The sequence below is a fragment of the Biomphalaria glabrata genome, chromosome 8, assembly GCF_947242115.1.
Source record: "Biomphalaria glabrata chromosome 8, xgBioGlab47.1, whole genome shotgun sequence".
Classification (NCBI taxonomy): Eukaryota; Metazoa; Mollusca; class Gastropoda; family Planorbidae; genus Biomphalaria; species Biomphalaria glabrata.
The window spans coordinates 15,961,834-15,977,859 of record NC_074718.1 but is presented as its reverse complement, the minus strand read 5'-3'; the positions used below and the strand labels follow the sequence as shown (position 1 = coordinate 15,977,859).

General features: G+C 35.2%; 1 protein-coding gene across 1 annotated transcript in view; it reads right to left on the bottom strand.

Moving 5' to 3' along the window:
- The window catches only part of LOC106053619 (uncharacterized), a 68,055-nt gene that overhangs the window by 30,754 nt on the left and 21,275 nt on the right, over window positions 1–16,026 (bottom strand). Inside the window, exons 2-3 of the mRNA XM_056039016.1 lie at window positions 5,549–5,667; window positions 4,505–4,964 (exon numbers count right to left, since the gene is read on the bottom strand). Coding sequence (XP_055894991.1) covers window positions 4,505–4,964; window positions 5,549–5,641 — 553 coding nt within the window. The 5' untranslated portion in view covers window positions 5,642–5,667. The remainder of the gene's footprint in view (window positions 1–4,504; window positions 4,965–5,548; window positions 5,668–16,026) is intronic.

Here is a 16,026-nt window from a genome sequence, read left to right as displayed (position 1 = left end):
AAGATAAACAGACACAAAACCTTTATTCCCCTGGCAATCAAATCATTAAATACAACTATCTGATATAATCTTTTCACATGTAACTTTTGGTAGAATCTGGTGTAAACGTATATTTTGTTTTCTATATTTATAATGTTTTTATTGGTGTAATGCAAAATCTGTAAGAAAAATTGTTAAATTTTTTTTTTAAAGCTTTAAGTACGAATTTCCCTTTTACTAAACACACCCAAACTTTAAAAAAATAATATTTTCTACTTTTTAATGCATTTAAATATAAGCCTTGTTTTTTTTTAAATTTATTTTTGTTAATTTTTATAAACTGATTTACATTTTTTGTTCACTTCTTTTAAAAATCTTTTTATGGTGGAAGCAAATATGAATGGTTAAAATTACTACTGGTACTGTGTGAGACTATATTCCATCTCGTCCACCAACATGGTGTCAAATTTGAAGTCATTCTATTCAATCTGTATTGTTGAAGCCCATCACTTCTCTTTGTTTTGAGTCTCATTAACACAATTAAATATATATTTTGCTCATTTACTAAGTAATAAATCACACATTTTTTATCAGCTTATGAATGAAATGATTTCAATCATCTCAATACTGCCAAGAAAAAAAAAAAAAAAAAGTTTAAATTAATCTATTTTTACTGCAAATTTTGGTTATTTACTAAACAAATATCTTATTTTAAAAAAGGGCAGAGGTTAGAACTGCCTGGGTGTGAGACCTTACAAAAACAAAATCATTACGCGAGGACTAGTATAAATATATGCATATTGTGTAGAGCAAAAAAAATTGTTGGGCAAGAAATAAAAATGAGAAAAACAAATGCATTTGCAGCATAACAAGAAAGTTTTTTTTTAATGTTAAAAAAACTAAGATTTATTTTCTAAAAATTTTTTTAAACAAATTTAATAATTAATCAAACTTATTTCTAACAACTAAAACATTTTGTATCTTAAAATATCTTATACTTATAATATTATAATTTTTCATACATCCTCTATCTTACTATTATTACTAGATTTCATATTTAAATTTAAAAAAAAAATTAAAAAATAAATAAAGAAAAACAAAAACATATATTCATAGTATGTCAAGAAAGTGGTATATATATAACTTTTATTATTTATAGTTATTTATGATGTCTATACAGCTAAAATAGATTTAGAACTAGAAAAGATTGGCTAGATTTATTTTAGAATCATACATAATGATAAGAGTACTAGATTTGACTTAAGACTATTGGAATAGATTTCTAATAATAGATCTACTATCATCTAAAATCTAGACATTCTAATTTAGATCTGGATCTAGAACTAGAGTGTAGTCATGTAATTTAGAACTATATAATATATGATATGCATTATTCTAGATCTAGAAATCTAGATAGATAATACTATTAATACTGATAATTAGACTATTTAGTCATAGATCTTTTATACCAACTAGATTATATTAATGTATTATACATAATGTGTATAATAAATTAATATATAGACTATACATACATATATATATTAGATATTAGAGATATATATTAGTCTATAAATCACTATAAGATTATAATTTTCATAATCATAATAGAATAATATTATTATTATAACCATTAGACATGATTAGATTAAATTATATTGATAATATTGATTAGATCTACTATATGATTTATTGATTAATGTGATACTTTATTAAGATTGTGCTAATTATGGATTAATGGATTAAAATTTAGATCTAGAATAGATCTAAATCTATAGCTATACGGGACAAGTAAATCTACAAATCTAGATTCTAGTCTAACTCATCTTAATAACGGTCAAGGTTTAATGGAGCAACGATGAAACAGGAAATGAGTGCTAACTTTTGTCGACCACTTCCTGGTTTTCATAGATCAATGACAATGTGCTAATAGACTAGATCTAGGGAACTGGAATTGGTACCTTTAAAAAAATACGAGATTTAGGGATGAAAAGGGCTTCTAAAATAGATAACAAAGAAAGGACAAACGGAATCTTACCGGCTTGAATCAACAAATCTAGAGTCATCTGTTGTGTATTTAACCGTTTCGTACAGCTTGTGTTCGCTGCCATTGTTTCCAAGTTTGTTTCCGGTTTCGTCACCTTTCCACGGCGGAATAATTTTATATAGGTAGTTCGGGAAAAAAGGGGGGGGTGTTATTTTTATAACAAACGCTGTTATCGTGAACGAAATACTATTGTGAAGTAATACATTTTAGAGATACTATTGTTACAAACAAGCTTAGGTTCTAAGGGTGCGAGAACGATAGGTGTGTAACGCGGAAGCCACTTAGTTCTGTTAGCACTACGGCTATAGAATAGCAAGATCGATCGTGACCTCTACCCTTAGGCAACACGTGTGTAGACAGATGGCAAAAATAAAAATAAAGCGAGCAACCGTCTATAAAACACGGAAGTGCGTCTTAAAAGCCCATTTGTGGCATTAGAACAAATGAAGGAAAAAATTGCATTCTATATGGTCTAAAGCATATAAGAAGAATTTTTTAAAGTGTAAATACTTTTTTAAAAATTAATTTAAAGAAAAAAAAACTAAAATTAAAAAATATTAATATACTTTTAAAAAAAAATAAATAAATAAAAATCAAGTGGGCCTACACGTAAGCGCTAACATTTATATAAAATTCTCATATGCAGGGCAGTTAATTATAAACGTATAATATACTTTTAAAAAATGATTTTCAAATTGAATCTCATGTGGCCAATGTGAATGTCTTGACACTGTATTAATGAGTCTGTCTAATGATATAGTTCCAATAAAAATGCTAGAAGTTCTGGCTAGCCTTGGAATATGTTTTCAAAACGCAATGGTTTCAAGCCTCATTCCATCAAACTCTTCCAAGAAATAAAATGATGTATTGGTCCTATTGATTAGCAAAATTAAGGTAGCTTTTTAGGACAACTACCAGATTATAGACTATTATAATGCCCATGGGAGTAGCCAGTGTTTGGAGTTCAATTGGGGGGGGGGGGGGGGAGTAGAATTTTGTGACTTTTTTTTTTGCTTCAATTTTGCTTATTGTATGTGAGATTTTAAGGTTAAACCATCACTTGCCCCAGTGCAGTCTAAAGGAGTTGGGGGGGGGGGGGAGTTTAAATCCTCCTCCAAGGGGTTTTGAGGTTAAAACCCCACTCTTCATTAAAACAAATAAAAAAGCAAACGAATGTCACCGAATTCAATGAGCATAGCCAGGAGTTGAGTTTATCCCCCCCACTTCATAGGGTTTTGAGGTTAAAAAAACCCTCTTCAATATACAAGTAAAATAAAATACAGTTACCAAAGTCTATGAGCATAACAAAGGAGAGTTTTGAGTTTAACCCTCCCTTCAGAGGGTTTTAAGTTTAAAACTCCCTTAAAAACCCCAAAACAGAAGGTTTTGACAATAAAAGGGCTTTTATGTTTAAGTTTAAAATCACCTCCATAGGTTTTAAGGTTAAAATAACCTCTTCAATTTAAAACTAAAATAAACTACAATCACCAAATTCTATGAGTGTAGCCAAGGGGGGGGGTGTCTGAGTTTAAAACCCTCCACCAGATGGTTTGAGTTTTAAACCTCTAAATAGATGTTTTTGACAATAAAACTCCCCTTTTCAATAAAAAAAATCTAAAGCATACTTCAGTAACCAAGAGTGGTTTTGATGTAAACCCCCCCACCCTCCAACAAAAGGAAAAGGAACGCTACAATTACCCAAGAGGGGTTTTGTGGTTACCCTTCCCCCTCCAATAAAACACTCAAGCAAAACTAGAGGTAACAATTTCTAAAAGCTGATGGGCTGGATTAATAAAGTGAAGTGAGTAATAGATTTGGTTTTTTGTTAATTAAAGAGTGGCAGGATAAGGCACTGTAGACACCTCTGAATGTTGCATTTTTAAACAAGTTTTAAATACCAGAAATAATGCCAGGCCAGGGGCTCTGCCCAGACCCCACAAGGGAACCTTATAATGCTCCCCCAGCTGCTGTCTCTCCACTAATTCCAGGAAGAACGTATTCTAGAGTACAAAAAAGAGAGAAAAAACTCCCTTCTGCGCCCTTGATAATGCCCCTTAAAACTTTAATTTATATGCTTAAGTTTATAATTGGGTCTAGAAGATGGCTTTATGAAGATTAGTGGCTGCACTAGCTGATGAACTTATTAAGTGAGATGCCATATTGAAGGACATTGGTAATAGTATTGAGCTAAATAAATTGTTAAATGGTATGTATATTCCAAATTCATACTTATTTCTTTAATCTGTACTTTGGAACATTTATTGTATTTTTCTATTCATTTCCAGCAGGATTTCCTATAAAATATTTGTTGTATTTTTCTATATTTTTCTTGCACCAGTAAATATTTTCAGCCTTGAACATTTACAGTAATCTAACTCTGTAATTATCAAACTAGCTGCTAAAATTGTGCATTAAGCTTCATATTGATTTGTTTCAACTTATACAAATAAAATTTCAAATACCAAAAAGTCCACTCACCTCCATCATCGTCATCATCTGACATTTCCTCACTACTACTGTCATTACTACTGTCAGTGTTATCATCACCACTCTCTGATGAAGAATCACCTTCAAAAGTTTCATCACCATCTTCATCCTCACCCAAAACATCATTGTCCAATCCATTACTATTTACATCCATATTATATAAAGTATTATCCAAAATATCATCATCGTCCAAAATTCCCCTCCTACCAGAGAAGAGGCTGACATTTGTGAAACTGTTAAATCCTGAGTCATCGCTCTCAGCCCCAGAGTCCAAGAAAAGTTTTGTATCAAGCGGAGAAATGTCAACTGGGCAAAAGCCGCCTGACAGTTTCTCACATATGCTGAATTCAAGAGAGTCAGAGTCAAGACGATGAAGTCTTTCACTTAATAATTCAACAAAATCACTTGGCTGCGGTAAAACGATGACAGATGGATTATATGAATTTGAGTTCTGAAAAAAAAAAAAAGAAAAGAAAAGCTGTGTCAATGCCTTGCTATGAAAATATGTATCACAATGTATAAAAGAGAATGTAAGAAATATTGACCTAACCAGCATTTAATATATATTTGTAAAAATTACAGAAAAAAAAGCAATTTTCATATTTATAAGCTATAATATATATATTTTTTTGTTTAAACCTTGTATAATAATAATAATAATCAAAAATATATATACTGTGTGTGTGTTTTCAATGTGTTTGTTTTCAATTCTTTTTTATTTGTAGTGCAGTCACGTTGTTAATATTTTTTATTTAAAAAAGAAGAGAGATAACTTTTATTTTCATTTGTTCTTAGACTATGCCAAATTTATATTGAGTTATTCCCCTTTTCTTACACATTTTTTTTTTCTTTCTTCGACGTTGAACTTTTTTGACTTTAGTGTTAGCCTTTACCCTTCCCTAGAGAATGCTACACTTCAATCAAAGGGGGGAAATGTCACTGTACCTGTCCTGTTAGGGTATCTATTACATTTTAAATAGACTATGCCTAAGTATAATAAAAGTGATGCTGACTGTGGTATGAGATAACACTTACATTGACAGTAGAGAACAGCAGATCGCACGTCTGTGGTAGGAAAGGGTCTGCCTTTATATGAGGCTCTAACCCCGACTCCTCTAAAACTTCCATGGTCGTCTGGGCACTAACTCCACAATCTGTTAAAGGAAAAGAGTAAGCCCTTATTAGTACCCGGTAATCTCAAGAGACAAATGGCTGAATAGGCGACTGACATGTTAAAAAAATAGTTTAGTCCAGTCTTAAAGAGTTGTCTGCGATACACAGCACAATAGACGAGACTAGTCTAAATGTATCAGTGTACAACTCAACAAAGCAGAAATGTAAAAACTCCTTCCATTTGAAAGTACTGACTTATCTTGTGTACATCGCAAATGAAAAAAAACAAACAAAAAAAACTAACATAGTAATTGCTAGCAGACTTGAATCTAGATTTCACTGAAACTCTAACTCAACGTGACCTGAATGACAAGCAAGGCACACGAACGACATAAAGCCCCGTGTGCAGCCTGGCACCCGACAATAAACTGATAGAAATCAAAGAGAATTCATGAATTGTATCAGATCCAATGCTAGATCGCTAGTGGGAAATGGAAATCAAACGTAGAGAGTAAGTTGAATGGAAGATGACTGTACCGCACACACTGATCTCGTGACATTCCCAAATCTATCAAACTGGAGATTTTAAAATTACCGCTGCTTTCAACTGTCAACGTACGTAAAATGTGCCGACAGTGCATTTTTTTTAAAGCGGTAAGAACGATGGTTCCCAAACGTATTCTATCATGTACCGATTCAGCAAACTTGTTAGCTCTTGTGTCCCCCACCGGTTCTCAGCGGGAAATGTGTGGTCCCCAAGGGGGCCGTGTGACATAGAACTAGAGCCACGGGCTTAAAAATAAAAATAGAGAGGGGGGACAGTTTTTTGTTGCTGGAGAGAGAGAGAGGGGGTGCCTGGGTGGATTCTGTAACAAGTTTTTCATTGTAAATGGCCAGACCTGAATTAATAATAATAAAATAAAATAACTAATCAATTAGTAGTAATACTTTTGTTTTATATAGAAACAGAGAAAATAAGTCTTGCAATATTGAGAGATATGGCAGCATTTTGACGGTCGTCTTCATTCAATCAATACAAGTTTTGTTGTTCAATTTCTTTTTCAATTTTGCTTAGGCTATATTATTTGTGAAACTCAAAGACAATGTTTTAGAACAATGTTTCTCAAACTGTGTGCCGCGGCACATTAATGTGCCGCCGAAGATTTGCAGGTGTGCCGCGGGAGTTTTTAGAACGCCACACGTGCAGCGTTACACAGGTCTGCCTACTATTAAATTTTGATTTTACGTTGCGATGACATCTCCACTTGCAATGACCAGTAGTAGTAGTGGATCTTTCCATTATGACGGAAAGGGGTGTTAGCTATTCAGGCTATGGAATTGTCCACTATACATATATTATTATAATGAATAAAATGTTGGCCGCCTTAGCAGACGCACAGCAGTTCTCGAATTGGTAACGATAATAATAAGCGATGTGTTTCAAGTAAATTGGTTAGGTGTATGCTAATAATAACAAATTAATAATAAGCCTTATTCATTTTTATCCATGGAGAAATACGTTAGCAAGAATGAAACTGCGAAAGCGTTAAATGAAAAGCAAGGAACCAAACGAAGGTACAAAGAAGATTACACCAGATATGGTTTCATATCTTCTGAACCATTGCCATTCTGTCTGATCTGCAATGCAACTCTGTCGAATGAGACGCTTGTTTCAAGCAAATTGAAGAGACACTTGGAAACTAAATATCCAGCTGTAAAAGCGCAACCAAAGAAATACTTTTGAAAACATCAGGGCTCAACAAAATAAACAAGCTAAGACACTTACGAACTACCTAAAGCTGCCAGAAAAGGGATTGATTTCAAGTTGGATTTTCTATTCTTGACGAGATCTGGTGGTTAATGTGACGTTTCTCTCTGATTTATTTGACAAATTAAATTCAAGGACCATCGGAAACCATCATCACTGCATCCTCAAACTGAATCATTTGGTGAAAAATTGTCTTTGTGACAAAGTAAGATCTCGAAAGGAGTCTTCGACTGCTTTCCTACTTACAATGAATGTGCTTCAACTAAAGAAATCACCCCCGAAATTCTGGACACTTTGACACACTTGCAGTCAGCATTGTGGCATTAATTTTCAACACTTGGAAGTAATGAGAATGGATGGGTCAGTTATCCATTTGGAAACAATGAAGCTACAAATTTGACAACTGAAGAAGCAGAGAAGCTCATTGATTTAAAGCAACGATGCCGTTCTTAAGTCAAGTTTTGCAGAGAAAAGCCTGGATGTGTTTTAGATTTCAATCAACAAGTTATATCCTGCAATCAGTTTAAAAGCAATCAAAATAATTCTTCCATTTGCATCTTCATGGTTTTGTGAGTTTGGATTTTGAGCACTGACTGAAATCAAGTCTAAGAAAAGAGAGAGACTTCTTACAATAGACGATGAAATGTGAGTTTGTTTGTCGACTCTGGAGCCTCGATTAGATCACATTTGCTCTCAAAAACATGCACACCCTTAACATTAAATATATTACTTAAAAACAGGTAATATATTTTTTCTTTTTATTATAAAACAACTGTTGCTCTTCGTGATGTGCCGCGAAACTTTTGTAGTTCTTTTTACTGTGCCGCCAGACAAAAAAGTTTGAGAAACACTGTTTTAGAACATTAACGATATACACAACATTCCCCTACTCATTGTATCTAAATGTAACCTTCCACGTGTAAATGTAACCTTCCACATCTAAATGTAACCTTCCACGTCTAAATGTAACATCCCACATCTTCTAAATGTAACGAGTCTATGAAAATGTTTCGTAATGGATATGAATGTAAAAAATGATGTCTAAATTCTGAATCAGATTTACATATCAACAATTTATGGCTGGTTAGCGTTGGCTCTACTTAGAATACGGAAATGTTTATGAAGATAAATGGCAATTTCTAGACAACTGGGTCTTTTCATCCAGTGGAATAAATACCGCCAATTTGTCTTGAATTTTGAACAACGCGCAAAATGCAGTTTGTTTTTGGTTAAAAGACTTTTTTTTTTTACTATTATCATCAGGAAAATCTAGGGTGTTATGAGAACAAACTTAAGTTTCAATGAATCGATATAAGGAAAAAATGTCAAGCAGAAGTATCGCAACTGCAATGAAAGTAGTCCCACTAAAAAAACTTCAAATTTTCATTTCTCACTTTTCCACTGAGTTATTAACAAGGAGTTGTTTTTTTTTGCTGTGGGTGCCCCATAAACATGGCACGCGAACCGCTACAGCCAGGTGAAAATACATTTTTAAAAAGTGTAACACCGTCGCGACATAGGTATCTTATTTAATGTGCACACTCATGGGTATTTATAACTCTCAAACACACAGAAAGACGAAATGGGGCCGGGGTGACAGTGAATCCCAGAGCTAACACACACAGAGAGACGACACCTGAATAAAACGTTCTGTTGTCTGTATCAAACCTACTTGTAGGTAGTACTCCCTCTCTGCATGCTACAAACATGTTTGGAAAAGTTTTAATTTATGAATAATCATCGGAGGAAAAAATCCAACCACGGTAATAATATGTTTATCAATTTAAAAAAAATTGATTTACACTATTGCATTAACTTAACAAAATTTGATCTACACGAGTCGTGACTAGTATATTAAACATACAAAAAACATTACAATGATGTAAACATTCATACCACAGTCTCACTCAAAGTTGACAAAGAAATTGACGTACGAAATTTGTTTTTTATTCAATGATTTGATTGGGACACACAAAAAAGTCCTTGTGTCTTGTGATCGATGTCTTGTCTCTGTGATTGTCAAAATCGTGTCTCAAACCATGGAACATATTAAACATTTATTCTGGAAATGCCTATATAGATCTCCAAGTATATGTGTGTGAACTCTCGTGCAGACTGCTTCAACGAGTGACAAGAGTAACATTCAAAGTGTGCTGACAAATCACATTTAAAAACAAAATCTCACAAAAATGTCATTGTGGGGGGAACGAGGTCAAGCAGTGTTAGCCACCCTCCTCCTCCCCAGCTGGGTGCACTAGTGCAGCCCCAATTGGTGTCTGGGTAGACTAAAGAAGTGAACTGGACCTAACCGGCTGACGACCTCTTGGGTGCTTAGTTAACTGCAGACGACCAAATAGCCTACAGGTTTAAGTGCGATCGAATAAAAAAAAATCTAACATTTGTAAAAGAAGATGGTAAAGTCCTATAACCTGACCTGGAGGTCTTTAAAACAGGTAGGTACCCCCCCCCCCAGTCTCAGTGACCAACTTTAAAACAGGTAGGTACACCCGAGTCTCAGTAACCAACTTTTAAAACAGGTAGGTACATCCCCCCCCCCCAGTCTCAGTGACCAACTTTTAAAGAGGACGTGGCACGGTGAAGGTCATTGTCTTGAACTTTCCTAAATGATGCCAATACAACAGGGAGCGGGTTGGGTCTCAAATTCCAGTTGTAATTCTTAATCCTTACCACCAGGATTCGATCCCAAGTCACACTGCCAAGCAGGCAAACGTTTCACACCGGGTATGGTACTACATCGATCTACATTTTAAGGCATAAGTGATGTGTATGACGTTTTTCAAGACGTCGATTTATATTAGCGAGAGTAACTCTGGGATCTTTTCATAGGTCAGTGACAAGACAAAAAAAAAACGACATGCATAGTTTGTACAACTTTGCAGAGCCAAGAGTTGAATGATCAAAAACAGTTTGGGGATAAAATCAAAACGACGAACTGGTGCTCCCAATGTACTTCTCCGCTGTCACTTTGAGTGTGTCTTCAGTCAGGTCTCAACAGAACCACAAGAGTGCGTAACTAAGAGGAAATGTTACATTATTTAACACTCGGCTGTTTCAGAAAAAGCTTCTGGGAAAATTATCTCTCCTCGTACTGAGTTCTTGATAGTTACCTCCCTTCAATGACTACACACACACACACACGACATAGATGAAGTTGCTTGGAAACAATACAACATCAACTTTTTGCTGCTGCCAATGACTTTATAATGCAAATCACAGATAGATGGTCAATAAGAAAACATTTTCCGAGGGTTTAGCATGTCACACGAAATAGTTGTGCAAACTGTGCATTGTTCCAAAGAGCTGCTGGCAGTAAGCTCTAATCACGATACATTCGGACGACTAGGATGAATAGACTGCCACAAAAATCATTATCCAAATGCTATATTCGTGCTAGGACAAAATCATACAAGTACGAGTATGCAAGGAAAGGGTTGCGTGAATCAGCCAGGAATAACTAAGTCTCTAGTTAACATGAAGGAGCTCATGTTTCAAACAAACGTTGGTTCCGAAATGAAGATGATTACGCCCTAGCTTAAACCTCCCGCAGGACCCGCAGGGTTAGAACGTGGGACCACCAGTCCGAAGTGCAAACCAGGCAGCCATCTTATCTATCAAATAAGATGACAGGAAACTTAACAGATCTAGACCAAAGAAATTAGTGGGGGACAGACATAGAACTTTAGAATAACTCGATTGATTACGTAACTGGCCCTCTAATAGAAAGACTGCATACATGGTTATGACTTATTATCTGTTCAGAATCAATTAACATCTATCTTTCCTTAATCTATGCCAATATATTTTGGGGACCACAAATTCTATGTAGGGCCGCTCTTAAAATCGAGTCGATGTTGGTAAGGCTTTCCTAATTCTGGATTGGATTTTGTTTTATTGTAAGATTGTGTATTTAAGAAATGAAAACAATTTGGATGTGTGTGTGAGTAGGGAAATAGAGGTGGGCCCTTTATGAAAATGACCTGTGTAAGACATTTACCTAAACCACTTACTGCTACATAGATGCTAACAGTAACAACTAAAGAAGACATGTACACTGACTGCTACATAGCTGCAGCAACAACTAAAGAAGACACTTGTAATCTCCAGGTATGATGACATGTGACATGTATTTCTTATAATGATCCATGGTCGTTTATTAAAAAGTTCTAAATGTCTGTCTCTCCTGCTTTCATAAATTCAATTATAGCAATCCGTCAATATACGATATGTCCATGTTGTACTATACATCGCCAGCACTAAACATAAATCGACTTCTGGCTATAAATAGTAAACGTGTGATTCAAACTGTGGTCCACGGGAAATACATGAGGGCCAAACCCATTCACCCCCCCCCCCCCCATTGCTATACAATAGGATCATAAAACGATACCAACCATTAATCATTCAGATGTAGGGTCACACCAAACAGCTTAAAGGGTTGATATAACAGCAAGGCGTGTGTGCTTTAGTTTGGGTGCATATGTTGCGTTGTGTGTATAAAATACTTATACGGTGTCACAGGTTTAAATGTACTTGATCAGCTTCAAAGAAAAAATGTTTCATTCGCCAGAGTTTACGCGACGTGGGTGTGGCCAGCACAATGACTTGTCTTTATATTTCCATGTCCAATGTTAGCATTAATGAAAGAGAACGGAGAATCAGACGATACCAACTAACGTAGAACTAGCTGCAGTGAATGGAGCAACCAAGTGACCTATCACCTGCACACACTACCAAGAGCAACATACACACACACACACACACGTGTACAGTGAGCCGAGCCCCCAGGCTATAAACATTTATAATGATAAGTTTGAGTATCTGCCCATACCGTGTCGTCATCAACAGTTCGGTCATCAAAGTTCCATGCATTGGGATAGCTCGGGTATTCCAGTTTCAGTATCGCCATGCTTCATTGAACAATTAGACTAATTCACTTGACCTGCCTTGACACATTGATCTAGACACGGTCCTTGGTATTCAATAACAGAACATCCACTATCTCGTGTCCAGGGTCCAGGCAAAGAATATGACATCCACATATGAATGAGTGTTTCTGAGCACTTGGGGGGGGGGGGGAGCAATGGGATCACGAAGCCCATGGCACCACATTGGGAGGGGGCGCCACACACAGAGATGCGCCTAAAAATAAAATTATTGTAGATATTTTAGTTAGGTATTTCATTCTAAGGTTATTTGTGTTATATTATTATTAAATACTTTTTATTTATAAGCTTATATTTCTATGTGATGTTCGTGGAAAATGGGTTGGGGGGCGACCAATACCTGTGCGCAGATTTCGCTCACTACGCCTCTGCCAGATAAGAAAAAAAAAACGAGTATTAAAAAAAAACTAAAACTTCTCTCTTCTTGAACTATTATAAAATCCCAATTCATTTTAATCACAATTAGTACCATCTTACAGCCCAATTCTATCCTTTAAGCCCCGAGATGTCAATATCGTCTGCTGAGAGCACTTCCTCTTCACTTTGTACGGCTTTGAAAGTCATTAATCCAGCAGCAATGTGTCTATTGTGATGGCAGCGTGTTGTACCCTACATAAAGAATGTATTCCAATATATGACTTGGAAAGAAATGTCATTGAAGAATTCAAGAGACGTAGGCTTAAAGTCGGATGTTATCACAGATAGACTTTACCCCAACACAAGCAGAGGTTATGGTGATGTCACTGACACTAGCAGGCTTATCCAGGAAACTAATCCATCAACTCATTCTTTAAAGACTGGATTATACAAAGCTACATTTACGAATCTTAAGGTGGCGGTCGACTATAAGAGATTTGTATCTATGCCGGAAATACTAAAAATAGATAGTTGTGTGTGTGTGTGTACAAAGAAATGGCAGTGTTGATAAGCCATGTTGTTGTTTTTTTTTTTAATGTAAGCACTGCAGAATCAAATTTTCTCAGCTCTTCCGTTGGTAGGGGATAATTTAGAGCAAAGATGTCAAACATAGCGTTCGGGGGCCGCATTTGCACACGGCCCGCTTGGCCACCTCAAGAATTATCAAAATAATGTGAAATTATTAGCATTTAACAGTCACCAATACTTTTAAATGATCAGATTTTTTAAAGCAAATACTTTCACGAAAATTTCGTTTATTAACTTTGAATGATCTCTCAAGTTATCTTATAAGTTTAGTTTTGGTTTGTTCACTTTTTGATTAGTACTAATTGTTTATAATCACATTATAAATAAGCCAATATGTTAGAGTTAGACTTATATTTGAAACAAATCATTTAGTGAAGGTGATTTTATGAAGGAGTGTGTCGAAGTAATTTGTCCAGAAAAGGTGAAAGGATTCAAAGCGTTAACTAGGAACATACTGGCAGATAAAATAAATGACATGTCAGTCAGCTTGCGTAAACAATTAAAGAACAAAAGAGCTGATTCTTAATTCTTTTCATTGGCTCTCGATGAGTCAATTGATGTAACGGGTTGGGGCCCGAGACAGGAATTTTGAGATACATGAGGAACTACTTGAGCCCTGTTCTATACATAACACCACAACAAGCGAGGATGTTTTGAGAAATTACAGGAGATGATATTGCAGTACTATTTACCTTTGGTAAAGCTAGCTAGTTTAGCAACGGATGGCGCACCAACCATGATTGGGGTTAGAAGAGAGAATGATGATAATTTTAAATTTGCTCATTTTCAGTGCATCATTCACCAAGAAGCATTATATGCAAAGCAATTACAGTTTCAACATGTGTTAAGACCAGTTTAAGTCGATATCAATTTTATTCGTGTCCGTGGCTTAAATCATCGCCAATTTTCAATGGTACTGGATGACATTAGACACGAATTTGATTGTGTTCATTACTACACAGAAGTCCGATGGCTCTCCTGTCATAAAGTATTGAAGAGATATTTTGCCCTGCGTAAGGAAACTCGTATTGTTTCTAAAGATGAAAGGTGAACCTGTTGAATATTTCCAAACTGAAGAATATGTTCAGGATTTTGTATGTTCAGAAGTAAAGACAAAATTGTCACCACTGCGTGTGATGTTGTGAAATGCTTTCAAGCAAGTTGCGACTGTGGATAAACCAAATATCAAGAGAAAATCTTGTTCACTTCTGAACGTGTCAGGAACTAAAAAGATTAAATACGTCTGCAACATTTGGTAAATATGTCCTACACCTGGAATCGTTAGTAAATGCTTTCAAGGACCGTTTTCGTGACTTCGTTTTATACGAGCAAGAAGTTTCGTTGTTTGTATCTCCATTCTCATTTGATTCTGAAAATGCTTCTGATGATGTGCCACAAGAGCTAATAGAATTGCATCAGATTCTTACTTGAAAGCGAAGTATATAGAAGTGGCTGTGCCAAATTTTACAGTTATTTATCTGAAAGGCACGTTCTATTTCGGAAATTTGCAGACATAATTCTTGCTATGTTAGCATCTTTCTCTGTGAGCAGTTCTTTTCCATATTGAAAGCTACAAAAACGCCTCAATGTTCGAGATTATCTGATCCACATTTGTCATCAGTGAGGAAAGTGTCAGTGGCAAACAAACTTGAACCTGACATTACTAAATTTGTATCCCAGAAAAGATGTCAAGGATCGGGACAACGAAAATAATGCGAAATCATAGTAATTCTTAATAAACAAAATAATAATAATAACTAAGGGACAGGTATACCATTAATTATTATATTGTATTGTTTCTAATTTACATAAAACTAGTAGGCTATGTTTTCCAACTGATGTTTTGGCTGCGGCCCTTTAAGGCAAAGTAAGTTTCTATGCGGCTCATACACCTTAATGAGTTTGACATGCGCCTTGTTTAGAGGTTCAAATTAGCGTCATTGATATTGTTTAGTTTATCCCCAATATGAAACCCAAATGGAAACAAACAAAAATCTCTTTTGTGTATGATAAGGAGGTTTGTTTAGATCAATGTTTATTTAGATCAATGTTTATTTATATTAATGTTTATTTAGATCAATTTTTATTTAGATCCAGTTTTCAGGCGATAACGCACATTAATGTATTAGGTCCTAGGTTGATTTTGAAATAAAAGTGACTGCAATAGTTAAGTCGGAATCAAATCTCTGTGAAACAAGTTCAAATATCTAATTCATTATAAAACATGTCATGTGATCTATTCATTATCAACAAAACTTAGGTCACTCATTCACTCTCTATCAATTCAGGTGAATTGTTGTGAAATGTGATACAATATTCATTGCGAAACAATTTATGTAAACTGTGCATGGTTAAGGCATAGAGTACAAATTAAAATGTGCGTGTCTGTAGATCGATTCAGATCGATATACTTTGACGACGAGGAGGACACAATAACACTGGTGTCGACCTATTCAACCTATTTGTTATCCAACGGTACCCAGTTCGATCCTTTTTTTTTTTTGGAACCTTTTAAAGATGTTTTAATAATGAAGATTTGGGTATTAACCAAACAAATGGACTAATTCTCACACAATAAAGTTCCCCTTTCAGACTTTACGGTCTATGGAGCAGATGATGTAAAGGTCATCTGTTTCTGTGGCCCACGGTTAACGTGGATGTCATGTGATAATCACAAGGACCAAACGCCTTTCCACAACTAATGGTAGGTACCGATTGAAGTA